The sequence below is a fragment of the Triturus cristatus genome, chromosome 11, assembly GCF_964204655.1.
Source record: "Triturus cristatus chromosome 11, aTriCri1.1, whole genome shotgun sequence".
Taxonomy (NCBI): Eukaryota; Metazoa; Chordata; class Amphibia; order Caudata; family Salamandridae; genus Triturus; species Triturus cristatus.
In genome coordinates, this window is record NC_140594.1 from 1,114,676,324 (window position 1) to 1,114,695,220 (window position 18,897).

At 40.7% G+C, this 18,897-nt stretch overlaps 1 protein-coding gene across 1 annotated transcript in view; it reads right to left on the minus strand.

Annotated features, from left to right (window-relative positions):
* Positions 1–18,897, minus strand: part of LOC146786126 (cytochrome P450 2J2-like) — a 169,276-nt gene that overhangs the window by 123,303 nt on the left and 27,076 nt on the right. Inside the window, exons 3-4 of the mRNA XM_085635626.1 lie at positions 9,831–9,980; positions 3,527–3,687 (exon numbers count right to left, since the gene is read on the minus strand). Of these exons, the coding sequence (XP_085491752.1) occupies positions 3,527–3,687; positions 9,831–9,980 (311 nt within the window). The remainder of the gene's footprint in view (positions 1–3,526; positions 3,688–9,830; positions 9,981–18,897) is intronic.

Genomic DNA, 18,897 nt, shown 5'->3' on the forward strand with positions numbered 1-18,897 from the left:
GTGCCTGGAATGGAAGAACATATTTCAATTTAACTCCAGATCTACTATCAGAATCATATCCCAGTGTAACTAGTTGCATAGCTTGTTGCGGTGAGTTCTTAACCGAAGGAGTATAGCCTGTCATGGACTCCTGCCTGTACACAAATTGTTTCGAACTTCTTGCAGGTTCCTCTACAATACAACTTTTCAAGATGCATCAAGCTCACTGTTTTGTGGTTCTTTCGATGGACAGTTTTACAGCAGTCTAGGGCAGCACATGTTCAGAAATTCTTGCCAAACTAGCCAAATAAGTTTGGGAATTCAGCCTGGCTCATCCGACTTCGCTAACTGCAGAATATCTTCTTGGTCATTTAAACAAGATAGCAGATTGAAACTGTTGTCATTTAAGTGATCACAGCAATTTTCATCCACTCCCTGTGGGGTATGTTTCCCTTCGATCTATTCACCACAAGACTCAACAATCAACTTCTTCAATTCTTCAGTTTGAGGCCGAATACATTATCTTTGGCAGTGGATAGATTATTTATCTTTAATATAATGACAACCTTCTGGCCATCTCAGATATGATTTTTGATCCTTCTTCAGATGTCAGTAGACATTCCGCCTCTATTGCAAAATAACAGCTATCTTCTTATCAGTCACCTGGACCATCTTCATGATCTTGTTATATCAGGTTATCTTCATTTAATGGTGTGGAAGGTGGAAGGCATAGTTTCTTTACAGAAGGCCTTTGCAATAGACTATCAGATTCAATAATTCATATAGGTTCCCGAAAGATCCAAGGTCTATAGGTGGACTTGAGCAGCTTGGTCTTGCTGGTATTTGGAATCAAATACTGAGCTCTTTTCTGCCAATGTCACAGCAGCCAATTTTCATAGCTCCTTAGACAGTTACGGTTGAGGCTATAGATCAATCAGTACTCACAGATCTGCTATATCTACAAATAACAAGTACATTAATGGTAAACCTGTTGGAGATTTGCAGAATACTTCGTGGGATTGTATGATTATCCTTCCTACTCATAAATATACTTTTCTCAGGGATGTCAAAATTGTTTTGAAATTTTCAAGTAAATGGCCAGATAAAAATGTATCCCTCAAGTATATTTCTGCCAAGCTGACAATCTTATTCTGTTTAATATCATGTAAAAGAATATTGGTTGTTAAGCCTTTGGACCTGTTAGCTAGACAGTATATTCCTAAACTACACTTTTTCTTGGTTTCAAGGAGACCCAAAACTCTTACAACTTTCTTCTTACTTCATCCAAAACTCTCTGCTGTCCATTGACTCAAAGAATATGAAAATTGAATGGTTGCTCTCAGACGAGTCCTCCGTCTTCCTCTAAGTGATTAATTTTCTTCATAAAACCTCCTGCGTTGGTCTCCTTTGTTTTTCTAGCAGGATGGGTTGAATAGGTTATGTCTCAATCTGACAACAGCTGCCAGATTGGAGGATATTTTGAGAGTAGCTGATTGGTCTTCATCTTCTATATTCAAATCTTTATCACAAATCTATTGCTCATGCTTGATATGGATTTCCCAAGTGTTAATAATGGTAAGTCATAATTTTATTAAATTAAATCTCTCAGTATTTATATGCTCTTATATCAGACATTATAATAAAAAATAATAATAAGGCACAAGGTTTCAGCACAAGTGAAGGAAAGAGAAAAAAAAGATTTTGAGCCCCAGGTCCCCCAGGACATTGAACAATGCTATCTTAGGTATAAGTACTAGACCCCAGATTTAGTGCAGAAGCAGAGTCATACATAACTGAAGCAAGAGTGTGGAAGAGAGATTGATTGATAGAGACAAAAAGGAAAAGGGAGAATGAACTAATGCAGGTATGAAAGAACCTTTGACGTACAACGAGAGGTTTGAAGAGAAGCAGGAAAGAAGCCACAGAACTAGTAGTGAACCAGGCATACCTCCTACTCTGTGCTGCCTCTGCTGGTAAGTCAGTGGACCCACCATACCCTGTTACCAAATGTGATTAACCTTTTTGTATTGATGAATGAGTTAGTACTATATATATAGTCCATCTGCTTAGCTGACTCAGTAATTCGTGCTGCCATGGGTAAACCAGTGGGTTGGGAGTCCACTGTTACCATTGCTGAGAGAGAGGGATGCCATGATCTCTTACTCCTGCACAGCCCCCAGTGTGATGTCAGAGACATGTTAGGACACATCCCACAGACAAATGACAATAAATACTGTTCCTAATTCATCACTTTGGTGTGGCATGAACATATGTACCCCCAATCAGTTCTGATAAGCAACTGGGGTCATTTGCTCTATCTGCACAGCTAAACATGGGCCATAAAGTGTAGATATCCAGCAGTATCCTATACTTTTAACATAGTGGCATGTCTGAATAGCCTTCTGTCTTTTGACTGTCTCGCTACACACAGCATTAGCTGTCTGTTACAGAGGTAGCTGTATTCAATACTCTAGTGTATACTAAAGTGGGCTTTGGGACTGCCCCTTACTCATGACTGGATGACAATTTGAATTCACTGCTCCTGGTTTAAATACTTTTCTCCCTACTTATCTGCATGTCTCACTCTTGGAACATTTTGGTTTTTTGGATTGTCTCAATGTATCCTTCCACAGATGACATCAGGCAATTATCTTTTTGCTCTGTTTTTTACGTAGCGTTTGTGATTTAACATTCCATTGACTGAATGGCTTTCTCCTACCCCTCTCTTTCTCTTATGAGTACTCCTCACAAGCTTGTCCTCTTTCCCTCAAATCCTGTCTCTCCTTCCCCATCCACCAGTCATTATCTGTTCCTTCCCGTCCTCTCAAACCATCGGTCCAACCCCCACTGTCTTATATTCCTCTCTCCTCTTCCCTCTGCAACCCAGCACTACTACCACAGAGAGTCTTTCTCGCTCCCCTAGCCAGACTCTCTAGTGCTGCCTGCTACTCCCCCTTGCTGCTATTTGCTTTGCTAATGCTTGTGAAATTGTTCTAGAGGTGGTGTCTGGACATTCTTGAACACTATTTTCTATACTTCTTGCTGTACATGTTTGTTACTTTACTTGTAGATGCAAACTGGAAACCATCTCGGAACAATAGATAGTAACAATTTATCTTATGTTATTTTTATACTTCCAAAAGGTCACCACTTGCTTGGAAGTATATATAATGTTCCGAGGTGGCTTTCAATATTTTCGAAATGGCTGCCATGTTAAGTCTACACACAATGTGATGGCCGCCTTGGAAGTATTATAAATACAATTTCAAGCTTACTGGCTGCCACTATTGAATTTACCAATGTCAGCACACATTTACAAGCATTGGCAAAGCCACTAGCAGCAAGCAACTAGTATACATAAAGCAAGATCCATAGTCTTTGCCAATGCATGTTACTCCATTAAGTCATTGAGTAAACTAACCTTATTTATGTCTTTATCATAATCTATTTTTGTTTTTTAAAACCACATTACCCTTTTCACCAACAGTTTCACTAGCTTATTTTTCAGTTATTAAAAAAGGCAGAAATCCCCATTTTTATTGCTTACTCTACTCCACCATTGTGTGCGGATGTTCACCACACTGCTAGTGGCTTTCACCAGTTGTTGGAAAGTGCTGTCATCTATGTTGAAGGTATGACCAAAAACCACAGAACTTATCACATTGGCCACACAATTGACAATCGGTTGTGTGGGGTCCATGGCTTTTCCTGGGGATAGAGGAAAATATCAGATATTAGTTATTTTGGCTATACGAAAGAGCAAACTTGTTGCACGGTGCACTGGGTGTGTTTGTATTGCTTGGCCTTTAGGGAAATTACTGCTGCAGTCCTGTCTTTTTTCAGTTTTAAAACTGTCCCTTTCATTTTTTAGAATTCTAATTCTTCTGCAAGTCAATTCAATTTTTTTGTAGACTAAATAAAATCATTATAATGCATTCAAAAGAATGCATACAACATAAAAAAGTAATAGAAGAAACACATTAATACCAACAGAGGCTGTGCTCCAAAAAATAAAAATTCTTACACGCTTGAAGAACTAGTTTAAAAGTTGTGCTTTCTTTTAGTATGTTTTCTTCAAACTGGTGACCTGCTTAATTTGTAAAAGTGTCAGTTCCCAAATTCTGAGAGCCGGTGGGTGTCACCTTCAACCTGTGCTCAAATTTAAAACGTTCAACAAAAAGGGGACTAGGCACAATTGAGGTTCAGCTTGCACTCTCCCCTGTATAAATTAATCAGTGTACAAAGAGTATGTAGTTCCTACGTTTATATCATGGGGGAACATCATTTGTGTCTAACCCATGCCAGAGAAGGAGGGTGGAAAGGGAAAATTCAGGGACAAGAGCCCTCATCCATCCAGATGGGTGATATGCTTCATCATGGGGCATCTCCTCATTGGGCTGGCGCTGTAATGCCCAACGGGCCCCTTGAGGGGGCTCTTTTCTGGAGATCTTTTAAAACGATTCTCAGTAGCAAGCCTGAGATGAGGGTGCTGAATATGTAGATTGGAGAAGGAAGGGTGAAATGTTAAAAATGATTAAGGGACACCTAATGACTACGTTACTATGATGGTGGTTCTTGTCATATCTAAAAACAAAATGAAACTAGGAAGAAACTAATGTTCCTTATTTATCTAAAGGGATCAAATTAAGTAAAAGTCAACATGTTTCTTGCCAAAAAAGGAGTCACGAATGATCTGTGGGAATTCATCAGGACTGTCAAATATCCTAATCTATGGGGAATTGGGACAGGTGTCCAAATAGGTGAAGTGCCTGATCCAAACGACCACATAAAGTGTGGCTAAACCAATACCTCATGTAAATAGTGAATAGATAAGGAAGCATCTGACCTGAAAGACAGATTAATAGAAAGAGAGGCATGTCTTTGTAAGTATTTCTTATCAGGTATTATCTTCATAAAGAGAGAATGCAAACATTCAGTTTGGATGCAAAACATTGTGATAGTGGCAAATATTCCCTGTATATGGGCCACCAGAAATGACAAAGTGGACGAAACACACACTTAACACATCAAATAAGTCACCCCAAACATAGTGAATAAGTCATACATTATATTTTACCCAGTCGGACAATACACATGCCTCTTAAGTATTGCAGGGATACCGCACATTGTGCGGTCTCTGTAAATCCATATATTATCATCCTCAATGCCTCATTCACTAGGAGCTGAGGACCGAGGGGCTGAAGAGAATACTCTCGGCATTGAGCGTGGTAAGTGAGGATGACCTACCCCCTCTCTGCAATCCTGGCAGTGCCCAGAAAAGGGTGGTCACAGCTTAAGGTGTCGCTGTCTGTACCTGCTGTGTATCTGCTCTTGTGGGCGGGGTACAAGGGAACGTGCACATGTCATACTGACGTGCTGTACATGTTGCAGAGTGAGGCAGAGTGAAGCCGCCATGTCGGAAGTGCTGTTTTCCAATAGAAGCGGCTTCGAAAAAAAGTGATACAGTGTATAAAATAGTAAAAAATTGACCGCAAAAACCTGTTATCAATAAAAAAAAACATTTGCACTACAAACATATATAAATCAATACTTGCGTCGAAAAACAGAAATAAAGGGGATGAGCTACAAAAAGACTCCATCATTCCTGATGGAGTAGAGTAAAGGAAAGCAAGAAAATGACAATAATGCTTGCTGAGGTGGCTCAGTGTCAAAAAGAGGGGAAGGGTTTAATGTGCAGTCATGTGTGACACTCAATAGAAAGAATGTGAAGGCAGGTCACAGGACCAAACTGGCAGGATATTCTGCAGTCATAAGATGTTAAACAGTCCGTTAGAAGCAGAACATCCAGGGGTAATGGATGTTGATCAACACATACTAGAGTGATGAGTGTTAATCCAGTTCACTCCAGGGGTTGTCATTATTAAGGTCAGTCATGTGGGTCTGCAGATGGAACACCCAATGTTGTTCACTGTAGAGCAAAGTATTTTTATTTGCACAACGCTTTGTTTTCAGAACTACCCAGTTAATGTCATATGGAGTGTGGTTCATGTCTTGAAAATGTGCACTCATTTCAGTGATTTTCCTTCTGCACCATTTGCCACTTCAGTGTTCATTTATTCTTATTTTTACAGATCTAGTGGTCATGCCTATACATCTAAGTCCACATTGACACATGACCATGTAGATGTAGTTCTTAGTGTTGCAGTTCGTATGACTCCTCATCGTCCAGGTGTGTGTGTTGTCTAACACAATCTCTTTAGTGGGTTTTGTCAAATGGCAGACCCAACAGGGGCCACATGGTAATGGCTGATAATGGATGGCAAGTCCCATAGGTTGCACTGTTCTTTCCTTGGTGTACTTCTTGGTCTGGCATGTACCAACATATCTTGTAGATTGGTGGTGCGCTTGAAAGTGAACCGAGGGATATGAATACCAAGGGAGCCTGTTTGAAAGTGTCCCAGCGTTTTTGAATGATCTTTTTGATTCTATTAGAATTGGGCATGTAGGTGGTCACTCATGTGAGTGTGCCATCAGGTTGAATGAATGAAAGGGTTTATATAGCGCTCAGCTCCTCCAAAAGGAGTGTCCCGGCACTGCAGAATCACATAGCTGCTAGCCCAGAGATGGTTTAACTTCCAAAGAGCCAAGTTTTCAACAGTTTTCTAAAACTCATCAGATCTCTCACACGTCTCAGGGGCAACGGATGTTTGTTCCATGCCTGTGCCCCCAAGAGGCTAAAGGATTTGCCCCCCCTGCGCGCCAGGCGAACCTTCGGGACACAGGCGAGCACCCCCGCTGTTGATCTAAGTGCTCTAGTCGGAGTGTACCAACCAACATGTCTTATAAGGTAGCTGGGCCCTTTGCCATGAAGAGCCTTAAAGAATATTACTAAAGTCTTAAACTGTATCCGCTTCTTAACTGGGAGCCAATGTAATGCTGTGTCATATGGGACCTCAGTTTTAGGCTAAGAATCGCCCAGGCTGCAGCGTTCTGCACCACCTGAAGACGTTGCAGGAGGGAGTTTGACACACCCAGATAAAGGCCCTTCCCGTAATCCAGTCTTGATGTGAACAGTGCCTAGATCACGGTCCTCCTACAGTCTAGCGGAAGAAGTGGAAGAAACTTTCTCACCATTCGTAACAATCCAATACAGGTCCCGACTAGCGCTTGAACTTGGGAACGCATAGTAAGAGCATCACCAATAAGAATTCCCAAGTTCTGACTATGGATTGAGCCACACTGGGAGGAGAAAATTGCTCCGGCCACCATTGACTCCAGTCCTGGACTGTAGGCAGGCTAAAGAAGACTAATTCTGACTTATCAAAATTACACTTCAGCTGGTTTCCCTCCAACCACCTGAAGACGTCAGTGAGGCAAGATCTAATCATGCCACCATCGAAGTCATTACATTCATTGCAAGAGAAAACTAGCTGAGTGTCGTCTTTTGTTTTAGGTTTACAAAGAGCTTCTCAATGGTTTTTTCTAGCCCTTTTCCGGGGCCATGTTGATGATATGTTAGGGGTAGTTCCTTTCTCTCAGATTGTCTGTCAAACACATAGCTTGTTTGTCAAAGACTGTAATGGTGCTACAATACGGCAGATCCTCAAGAATTGGCCAAACTGGAGGTTATCCCAGAGGGCCCTAGGGTGGTGGCTATTATATAGTAGGAGGCTAATGCAATCAGTGGCTTTTTTGTATGTTTTGGTAATGAGACTCCCCTCGTCGATGGTGATAATCAAATTAAAAAAGGAAGTACCTTGTTCAAGATAGTTTCAGCAAAGTAAAGATAAGAATTAAGAGAATGAATCCATTCAGTGAAGCTCTCGTAAGTGGTTGATTCGCCCTGCCATCGTATAAGGATGTCATCTATACAGCAATGCCCCAGCAGGGTATGGTCTGCATATGGGTTATCACTACAGAAAATAAATTCCTTCTAAAATGGGACATATAGAGGAAGGCCTGACTGGGCGTAGAGGTTCTTCCCATGGAAGTATCTTGAGTTTGGAAGTGCAAAGTGCCTTCAAACTGGAAGAAGTTCTCTTTGAGGGCAATGATGGCACATTCAGTAATAATGTGCAGCGGTGTAGGAGAAGACCAGGACTTAGATCACATAGTTTCCTCGATGACCTCGAAGGTTGTATCCAGGGGACTATTAGTGTAAAGAGCCTTTTATGTCTAGGGTGACCAGTAAGTCTATGTTACTGAAATTTTTGGCTTCCTTAATCAGATTCAAAATATCCTTAGTGTCTTTAATAAAGGACATCGTTTTTCCACTAAAGGTTGGAGAAAGTGATGCCCTTTCGTATCTTGGAAAGCACATAGAAGTATGGTATCTTGGGCTGAACGTTAATCAGAAAGTCAGCTTAATTTTTAGCCACCCATCCAAGTATGTCAGCCTCATGCACTAATAAGAAGATTTTAGCAATGATTTTGTTTGTGGGATCATGCTTAATAGGTTCACAGTACCTACGATCAGCGAGTTGTCGAAGGCACTCATTTCTGTAATCTGATGTGGGGAGGATGACAATGGCTCCTCCTTTGTCGGCTGGTTTATTAGTAATGGATGAGTCATCTGAGAGAGACTTGACAGCTGAGAGCTCATCTGTGAACATGTTGAAAAATTGATTTTTAACCCTAGGGTCCTTAATATCTTTACGGACAGCTTGTTCAAAGGCGAGGATCTCATGGGGAGCTCAGCTTGCATTAGGAGTGAACTTAGAAGGATTCCTCAACCTGGAATCTCCTTACCTTTCTGGGGCAGGTCTGCCATCAGGTTCTTTTGTTTAAGTCTAAATAAGGGCTTCACAATGGTTATTTCTAGTAATTTTCTGAGCCATGTTGATGATATGTTGAAGGTAGTTCCCTTCTCTCAGATTGTATGTCAGTGACATAGATTGTTTATCAAAATCTGTAGTTTGAAGAAACAAAAAACTAGGACAACTTGATTGGACTTTCTTACTTTTTTCGGTGCACCGGTATAGTTATGAATTTGTGTTCGCTGTAAAGCAGAGGTATCAGGAAGCTGCAGATACTGATAGGGTGTGCACCACACACAACTTCAGGGATAGGAGAGCGGTGCAAGTTGTTCTGCCTGCCGATTTTTACAACTAGTACCCACCTGTTGAACACTTAGGATTGTCCACTGGTTCCTGGTCTAGCTCTTTGTGAATATTTTTAATGCATGGTATTTCATGCAAACTCCTAGAAGCTCCTAGCATCAGTCTTCTTGGAGGCCACCTCCTCTGCAGAACTCTATATACGAACTATATACCAGCTGACTCATCCTCACAGAAAATGTTGGCTCAGATACACTTTAGGCAAATCACAGTGAATCTTCCCCAAAACCTTTTTTACATTTTCGTCTTAAGCACACAGTCCATTTGAGCATCTGAGCTTCTTTCAATGCACATGTTTAGTATATCTTTCTCTTGCATAACATTCTAAGCTATGCAGACAATCCAGCAAACCAGGGATATTACATTGAAATTTACAGACTGTGCATTCTTCCAGCAAAGATTCATGAGGTTAGAACCAGTAGCAGAAGTTATTAATTTCCTTCGCAAAATTGTTTTACTATTGATTTAAAAGTTACACATTTTTTCTAAAACAGGGTAATAAGTGCAAACAATTGCATTCATAGTAAAGTAACATAACGTTTTAGTCAAGGGTAAAAATCATTAGAAGTATCTCAACTTATTTGCATCAATATGTATGAGAAGAAAAGTATGACATACGTGAGTGTGGCATACATTGCACCTAAAATCCTTTTACTTTAACAAGCGTACATCTTATACCTTATTTCATTTATTTATCAATTTGCTAATGAAGGTAAAAATAAGTATAGCTACGAATTAATTCCTTTATGGACATGCAACACAGCCATTACTTACCTTTCTCTAAACTGAAATATTCCAAAAGTTGATGGGACACCTCCCTGATCTGGACTTCAAGGCTCTTTTTGCCAAGTCCCAAATTTCTCATGGTTGTCATCCCAAAGCGCCTCTGCTGCTTCCAGGTGTGGCCATTGGAAAACAAAATCCCTGCATCAAAGACAACAAATAGAGCTGAGGCATTTTTAGTTACAGAATAATTTTACTATTCAGGTTTAATGTCACCATAACGTTTTCCTGACACATGTGCAAATTACCCTGCTGTGTTGCAGCATGGCTCTTTCATTGCCCAATTTTGTTGCAGTTGGCAAAGGATCTGTGCATAGTCAAGGCCATGTGACAACCAATAAAACATGTACACAAATGAGACATCAGTCCTCTATTGACTGGTAGCAATATAGGATTTTGTGTAGGTATGTACTTGTGCATAGTTTTCCAAGTAAAGGTGATCTGTTGATGAGTGTTTTGATGTTTGTGTGTTTTAGAGGGTTGTTTGTGTTGCTTGACATGCTTGTGCATGTCTGTGTGTGTGTGTCTATGTATGGGGCCATTTGTGTTGATACATGTATGTTATTGTGAATAGGAGTGGGCAGTTTGCATCCTACATATACACTCACACAAACACACACAAAATCAGTTTGACATGTGTGGCATGACTTTTATATGTATTTATAATGTTGCATAAAACACAGTTTGTAATGGCACTTGGTACGCACAGGGGTGTAAACGCATGTCCTTTATTCACCCAACTGGCTTGTGGCCACAGGCACAGAAATACAGCCGTCCACTTTTTATGCTGCCAATCAACTTCCATTCACCCTCCCAACATTCCAGTATCTAAGGATACACATTGATAGATTCCATGGCATGACACATTATCACTAAGCTATCTTAGAACCAACTGCACAATCCTGCCTTTTCTTTTTTAACGCAAAAATACCGGTAAAACACGGGGGTCAAAGGGAAAATTTAAAGACCTGCAAGGAAAATATCCCCTAGTATCTATATCTGAAAACAACAAGAAATCCGTGGGTCTACGAACGCTGTACTAATTGTCCGCGAGCTCCTCCTTCCTTAGCCACCCAGGAGTTGTAGCTCTTTAACCACACCAGGTTGTGGTTAAAAGGAGGCCCCAGATGATGAAGCATGCCACTTCGGTGGGTGATGGGACTCCGTCCTCTTTATGAGGACTTTTGTGTTTGTTTATAGCATCTGGATTTGTGGCTTTGGACAATTAGTACGGCGTTCGTAGACCCACGGATTTCTTGTTGTTTTCTTTTTTAACCACAGCATTAGAAAAAAAACTGGAATAAAAATGACACTAGCATACACTTTAGGGATATTCACGCCAAAACAAAAACAAATGCAACTAATATGGAAATAAAAAAGCAGGAAAAAAAGAGGAAAACATATACATAGTCATTTGATATAAGAGCATATACATTCTTTTGAGTTTTGGAAGGCTCAATTCTCTTACAAGAAGTGCAAAATTTCACAGGATCCATTTCAACAGTGTTTGGTCTCCACCATAAATATCCTGAAGTACAACAGATTTTTGTCTCTCAGACAAACTCAAATTACATCGCAAGCCACCAGAAAGATCTGATATTCCTTCCATGAATTCTCTTTGGAGGGCATCACTGTGCACCATTCCTTTTCAAGTTTTTTCATCTGCTAGATCATCATCTATCAGCCACCAGAATGATATCCTTTCTCCAAATTTGTCCTTGTATTCATTATCTCAGTTATACTTCCTGGCACCAGCAATCTTGCTCAAATGCCGACCACAACCATCATCCAGTTTACCAGCATTTGCCATCACTTTAATAATCTTCTTAGACTCACGTTACCTATTGCTTCCTTAGGGCATTATACTGCTCATTTTCAACAGTACCTACTGCCTAATCTTCAGTGGTACATTGTTCCCATTCTGTTTGGCATCATCATACGTTTTGGATCCAACTACACTGGACCAATCTACTTTTCTTTATTGAACCTGGAATATTCTTAGAAAATTGGATGTGTCCCCTCAGAGTCACTAAATATATTATGCTGGTAGATTCTTGAATGGTGATCCCGTAAGCCCAAAACGTCTTCTCTTCCTCAGAATCCCAATTCTTCCAATTCTTCCTCACATTATTAGCAAACTGAACAATAGCCTTATTCATTTGATTCATGCCCTCCACTACACCTATACCACTTCAGTGATAAAGCGCGGGACATTTGAGTTTAATTCCTGAGAGCCTCAAACATTCTACCATATCTAGATATCTGTTGGTAGCCTTTCTCTTACCAACGCTAACCTCCCAAAAACATACTGACACTCTCTGTGCCTACCTTGTCAACAATCTCTATTTCAATCCACTTTGAATACAAATTAACAAGTATCTAATTCTGAGTTCCACCCTCCCAAAGTATTAGTTTCCATCAAATCCATTGCCCCTTTTTCCCAAATGAAAGTATAACATTCTATATGACACAAGGGAGGCCTGAAAGTTTTGTATGTCTTATTTGCATCCTCAAACCCCATGCATTTTCTCACAACTCTTTCTGTTTGCAAATCAGTATCCGGCCTCCACTAAAGCTTCTTGATTCTCCTCCCAGGCCTGGGATTGCCCATGTGACCTACATGACATAAAGCTATTATTGTTTCCTTTAACTGATGAGATCAGCCTCTTATATCTCTGTAAAAATCCTCCATCCACACTCAATTCATTCAGGACTTTCCAAAAAGCTCAGATATTGGAATGTGATTTACACTTTTCAGTCCAATCACCCTTTAGACAATCTTTCACCTTTTTAAGTAAATTCTCTGAGTTGTGTTCAGCCAGCCATTCATTCTCTAAAACAGTCTTCTCGCCCATTGAATAATAGAAATATAAAAAGTACTCTGATCGCTCCAAATACCATCATCCAGCTTGAACATGGGAATGGACATTCTACTAAGAAAATAAGAAGTCACAATCTTAGCTCCTGTAGTGGACTTTACATCATGTTAAAAATCCTGAAGGTGCATCAATAATCTGGTAGTTCTAGAAGAAGCTTTAGTTAAACCATCCATGGTGAGTAATTTCATCAATGACTTGTGAGCACTTCTTCAAGTGAATCCTTTACCCCAGATGTATATTGTGGAACTATTCCACACCCAAGGCAGAAGCCATCATTTCTCTCTCAATAACTGTGTATCTTTCTTGGTAATAAACATAATGGAAATGCAATCACAACTTTGCTCCCATCCATACTCATCTGAGTGAGCACAGTACCTAACTCTTTGCAGCTGACATCAGTTGTTTCAAATATTTTTGTGCTGGGTTCATATCCTTGCTGAAGGACCATCTAGGGCACTATAAGGGCTTACACAACACGTTTCTACATTTTCTACCTATAAATTTACACAGTCCTATAACCAACATATCTACGCTGCCCCAGTATAACATCCAGGCATGATATAGATGGTTCAAGGTGATCACCAACTTTATAAATGAATTCATCTTCTCAATTTTTTTTGCAATAAAAGTATATAGTGACTCACAGTCCTCCGCCATTTGTAATGGATTACCCCCTCCCCAAATCCCCCTTTGCTGACTCTTCCTTCAGATATCTCTTCCATTGTATCTTCAAAACATCTGTGACTTTCCCTAAAGAAGCCTTACTGTTTCTTTTCAATGGTTCTGCTTTTTAAACTAAGGCTATGATGTCCTGAAAAAAGCAATCTCCACTAATTCACAGCTACGCCTTAATCCCTTGTTTTTTTTTGTTTGCATGACAGTTTGGTCTGTGGTAACATTGTCATGAAAAGCAACAAACTGGACAGTTGACAACGACCTTCTTTGGAGCCAACAGTCATCATGTAGTATTATTGCCTCACGCTGCCTCAAGACATTAGGCATCTCGAGGAATGTGAAGTAATTTTCCACGTGGAACGTGAGCTAAATGAGGACAGTTGGTGGAGCACTGAGGGAGGCGCCGCTGTGACTGAGCCTCAGGGTGGCTTCTCATTTGTTTAGAATATATGCTATGTTGATTATGAAACTTTCTTTTGATAATCAAATTAAGAAAGTTACTGGCAAGTGCTTTGGAATTCTTAAAGTCTTAAGAAAACTTATTGATCTTTTACCAATAGCGGCCAGGAAAACAATTTTTCATTGCCTTGGTTACATCTCAATTAGACCATGGCAATATCCTATATTTAGGATTATCCAAAGACAGTCTTATTAAACTTCACCGCATTCAGAATGCAGCTGCGCGTCTAGTTCTCAGTCTCCCTAGAAGATTCTCTGCCTCTAAGGCTCTGTCCTCCTTTCATTGGCTTCCTGTAGAGAAGAGAAGAGAATTAGCTACAAGTCCATGTCCTACTGCCACAGAATCTGGTGGAATAAGAGTCCTAGCTTTCTCCATTTCTTGATCACTCCCTACACTCCCATTTGGAATCTCAGATCAAGAGGAACCCACCTGGCCAAGGTTCCTAAAATTCAAAAAGCCAGAAGGGGAGCTTGTTCATTTAGCTACCTTACAGCAAAAAATAAAACACTCTGCTTTTAATGGTGAGCTCTGAATCGGACGAACAAACATTTCTTAAACAACTGAAAACCTGGATATTTGCTTCCTAACTCGGTTTTGTTTATCTAGTGCAGCTCTCTCCTCAGATTCTATCACTAGTCTGATACGACTGTGTTTCTATTTTGTTCTCCTCTGAGGCTACGATCCTAGCACGGGGACACACCGTTGGTGTAACCAGGCGCTTTACAAATGGAATTTGATTGGATTTTTTTTATTCGGCTTTGTTGTCCTCTTTACTAGAACGTTTTTGGCGATGAGCTGTAGTAAAGGAACCACCCCTCAAAGAAAAGAACCCATGAGACAATTCCAAAGTTGTCGAAATTGTCCACTCACCGACATTGAATTCTATATTAGGGAGAAAAGGTGGCCAGACCAAACCATTTCCCACACTTTTAATTTTCTTCAAGAAGACGAAATCTGCAAGGGTGCTGCAGTCTACAGGGCAGTGTACTCTTCCAACGGTACAGTGCGGCAAAAACAGTTCAACAGGCTGCATGAAGCAGCGTGAGGTGGGTCTTTAATTACACTGAGCTGCACACACCCTCCGTTTAGTCAGCACAGTGTGCAGATGCGACAGCCAGCCTCCAACAAGCCATAACTGTTAATGAAGAGATTACTGCACTTCTATCAGGAAGGCTTGACATTTGGCCCAATATTCTAAAAACAGTTACTCTGATTTTTTTTCCTCTTGCTCAAAACCTGAGAAAAGGCAGGTTTTGAGAGCTGAGAACAATTTAGTGGTGGAAAGACGCAGCTCGTTAGATTTGTATTTTGTATTGTGCATCACTAGTCAAACATTGCGTAGGGTCAGGCATCTATTTTGAATATATATATATATATATATATATTATCTACTGGCGGTCGCCAGTAGATAGTTATAGTTAGGACCACGTTTCCATAGGAAATCCGCAACATTCTATTTGGAATAACTTTGGCGCCGGTTGACGAATCCTCGCGAAATTTTCAAAATAGGTGGGGCGCTATGCTCCGCTCCTACCCTGAATGTCTCGGGGGGATTCGTCAAGCGGGGGCTGAGAAAAAAGGGGGGTCCCAAAACGCGTTTTTCCCATGCATTTTTCCATAGGACCTTTAGACACAGCTACAGACCGAACGGCTGAACAGAGTTACTTGAAATTTGGCAGAGAGGTAGTCTACAGGTCACGGAAGTGCCTTTTGTAGGTTTGGTGTAAATCTGTTCAGTAGATCCTGAGAAAATAGCCTTTAAATCAATATATATATCTGTGGCAGCTTACGGTGCGCTTACCATGCGCTTACGGTAAGCTTACCGTACGCGTACGGTGCCGTGCGCGAGCGCGATTCTGATTGGCTGTTACAGCTTAGTAAACATTCGAATCGGTCGAAACCAGGAAGCGGCGGCCGCCATTTTCTCTCTCGCACTCTGAGGGGGAGGAGGTAAAACAAAGGCAAAAAACATGTAAAGGGGCTGTTTAGACTGCACCCAACCACCTAGCCTTGATGAAGGTGTCCCCTAAGAACCCCCAATTCAAAAAATTTCAAATTAATTTTTTTAAGAAAAATCGGCGATGACGCTTACCGTACGCGTACGCTAAAAAACAAAAAAAAAAAAATATTATCCACATTCTCCACACCCCGTGTGCAAATGGTGCCCGAAGGGCACCATTTGTGCATTGCATATGAATGGAATAAAGGAAGCAAACATTACCTTTCACAACGAAGCGCATAATATGTCCTCCATGTGTGCACGGTGCGCGAAGCGAGCAGGGAAACAGACACATTGCTTTGGGATCCAGGGAGCTGCATGTTAGCAGCTCACTGGATCTCAAAGCAATGCCAGCTGGAGGTAACAGAGGGGCTAGTTGGCCCCCCAAGGATTCTCAAGAGGCAAGGGTACTTTATCCCCCAACTAGTAGTGCGCCAGGAGGCGCGTTTGCAGAGTGGAGGAGAAAGGGGGCATGACTACCGAAGACCTCTTTGCAATCCCCCTGTGTGGGACTTATAGTTAGGAATTAGCATTTAAAAAATTCACTGAAAAAAAAAATGTTACATGGACATTATAATTAGGAAATAGAATTAAAAAACTTAGAAATTCACTGAAAAAAGCAAAGGTTACAGGGACGTTGCAGTTAGGCTCAGGTTTCACTCATACAAAACCAGTGATAGAAATTCAGCAGCTATAGTTAGCTGAGCTAACTATAACTGGCGCTCCCTCAATTCACTGCTTAAGACTACACATATTACTTCACTCATGACATGGTCAGTGGCATTACTGATGACATCTCAAATGCAGGGATGTGGAATTCCTATAGCCCAACACCTGGGACATATTGTTTGGGGTCAAGGTCAAACAGCTAAACTACTGTAAAATATTAGGTACCATATCTTTGCAGCATCATCTAGTAATATGTTGATGTATGCTTGTATTTCCCAAAAATATTCATAATGGAAAATCAATGTAACCAGTTTAAATATGATTATGGGAAACAAAAATAAACAAGCATTGGCAAAACTAGATGGTCTGAAATTGGTGGTCAGCCTTTTGGTTTTGTCAATGCGTTACTTGTTTAGGCATGGTTTTTGTAAAACCTTATCAGTGTGGGAGCTACTGCGTCCTCAAGCATTGGGAAAAGTTAAACATTTTTTTGTCGCAAAAAGCACACATTGCCACATCAGATCCGGGCACTGAACAAAACTACTTTGTGTGCCAATATGCTCCTTGTCAAAAAGCAGAATTCTGTCACTCACAGTGAAGCCAGCTGATAGACCGAAAGAAATAGAGAAAGAGAGAGAGAGTGAGACAAAATTGTATTAAACACAAATGGTCATGGTTAACGCCAGGCCTAATTAAATGCCCAATTATTACAGAAAGTCTCCAGTGTGCATCCATGGTATATATCCTTGCATTAAGTGCATATATACAGTTTCTGTGAATTCACAACAATTTACAGAAGTAGGCTTAGAAATAGTACTCCTAGAAAATATTTGTGAACTGCATTTTAGCATGAGCAAATGTGCAGGTGTACATTTGCTCATGTGAACATCTGAATGTTTACTTTTCCTCCAACCACTTTTTTCCTAACCCTGGAAATTTTTTTATGTCTGCCACTGTCAGGAGTAAATGTCCAACCTTTTTCAGTATGGGAAAAGATTAGAAAAGAGTTGGTGAAAACCCTTAAAACATGCAAGTTAGTAGGTTTGCACAGACTCAAAGGGGCATTCCACCCCGTGAACTATTGCATACCATTAGACCTGCAGAAACATAGCAACATAATGGAAATGCTAGTATTCAAACCCTACTATGGTATGAGCCATGGCATAATTAGAGAGGCTATATCAGAACTCTTATATAATGAGATTGCAGCTGTAATTTGTCGCCGCATTACATGGCACAAAACGAACAAGTTCTTTTTGTTACAAGACAAGTAGATTTATGAAGCAACCTGCCCCATGGGCAAGTAGATATTTTATTAAATTCCACACCCCTGCAAATGACATCTCTCATTACATTATCCTCAGAATCTCTTACGCACCCACTCACACCCCATATAACCTTTCATACACCCACTCCAACTTCCACACTACCATTCTGAAACCCATTCACACACAAATACCAGTACTTACAAGGCTACTCTCTGATTTATAGATCAACACACACATCCACTCACTCACCCATACAGCCACTCACACACCCACTCACTTACTAATACAGTCACTGACATATCCACTCATACACCCATGCAGCCACTCACACACTGAGTCAGTCACCCATAGAGTTAGTCACACACCTACTCACTCACCCTTACAGTCAATCACATAGCCAATTAGTCACCCATACAGTTACGCACACACTCACTTACTCATACCGATACTTGCTTTTACTCATTCACCTATACAGTCCATGACACAAAGACACATTCACCCATACAGCCACTCTCACATTTACTCACTCACCCATACAGTCACTCACATACCCCATCACTCACCTATACTGCTGTTCACATAAGCAGTTATACACCCATATACCACTGACACATGCACTGACTCACTGACACAGCCACACAAACACTCACTAACCCATAGAGCCACTGACACACCCACGTACTTATCCATACAAGTACACACACCCTCACCCACTCATGCAGACACTCAGACAACCATATAGGTACATAGTCAACCAATCACTCACAAATACAGCCTGTCATGTTCCCACTCAAACACCCATACAGCCACTTAGACACCAACTGACAGACAGATACAGACATTCATACAACCAGTCACTCACCCATACAGCCACTGATTCACTAATACACCTTGGAACATATATTGAACACACATAAACTTTTTTAAAACATTCACAGTCACCGGATGATGTCATCAGTGATGCAATTTGAGATGTCATAAGCAATGCATTGTGGGGTGCGAGTTATAGTTAGCTTATCTAAGTATAACTGCTGAATTTCACTGGTTTTGCACAAGTGAAACTGAGCCGAACTATAACGTCCCTGTAGCTTTTGGTTTTGTCAGTGAA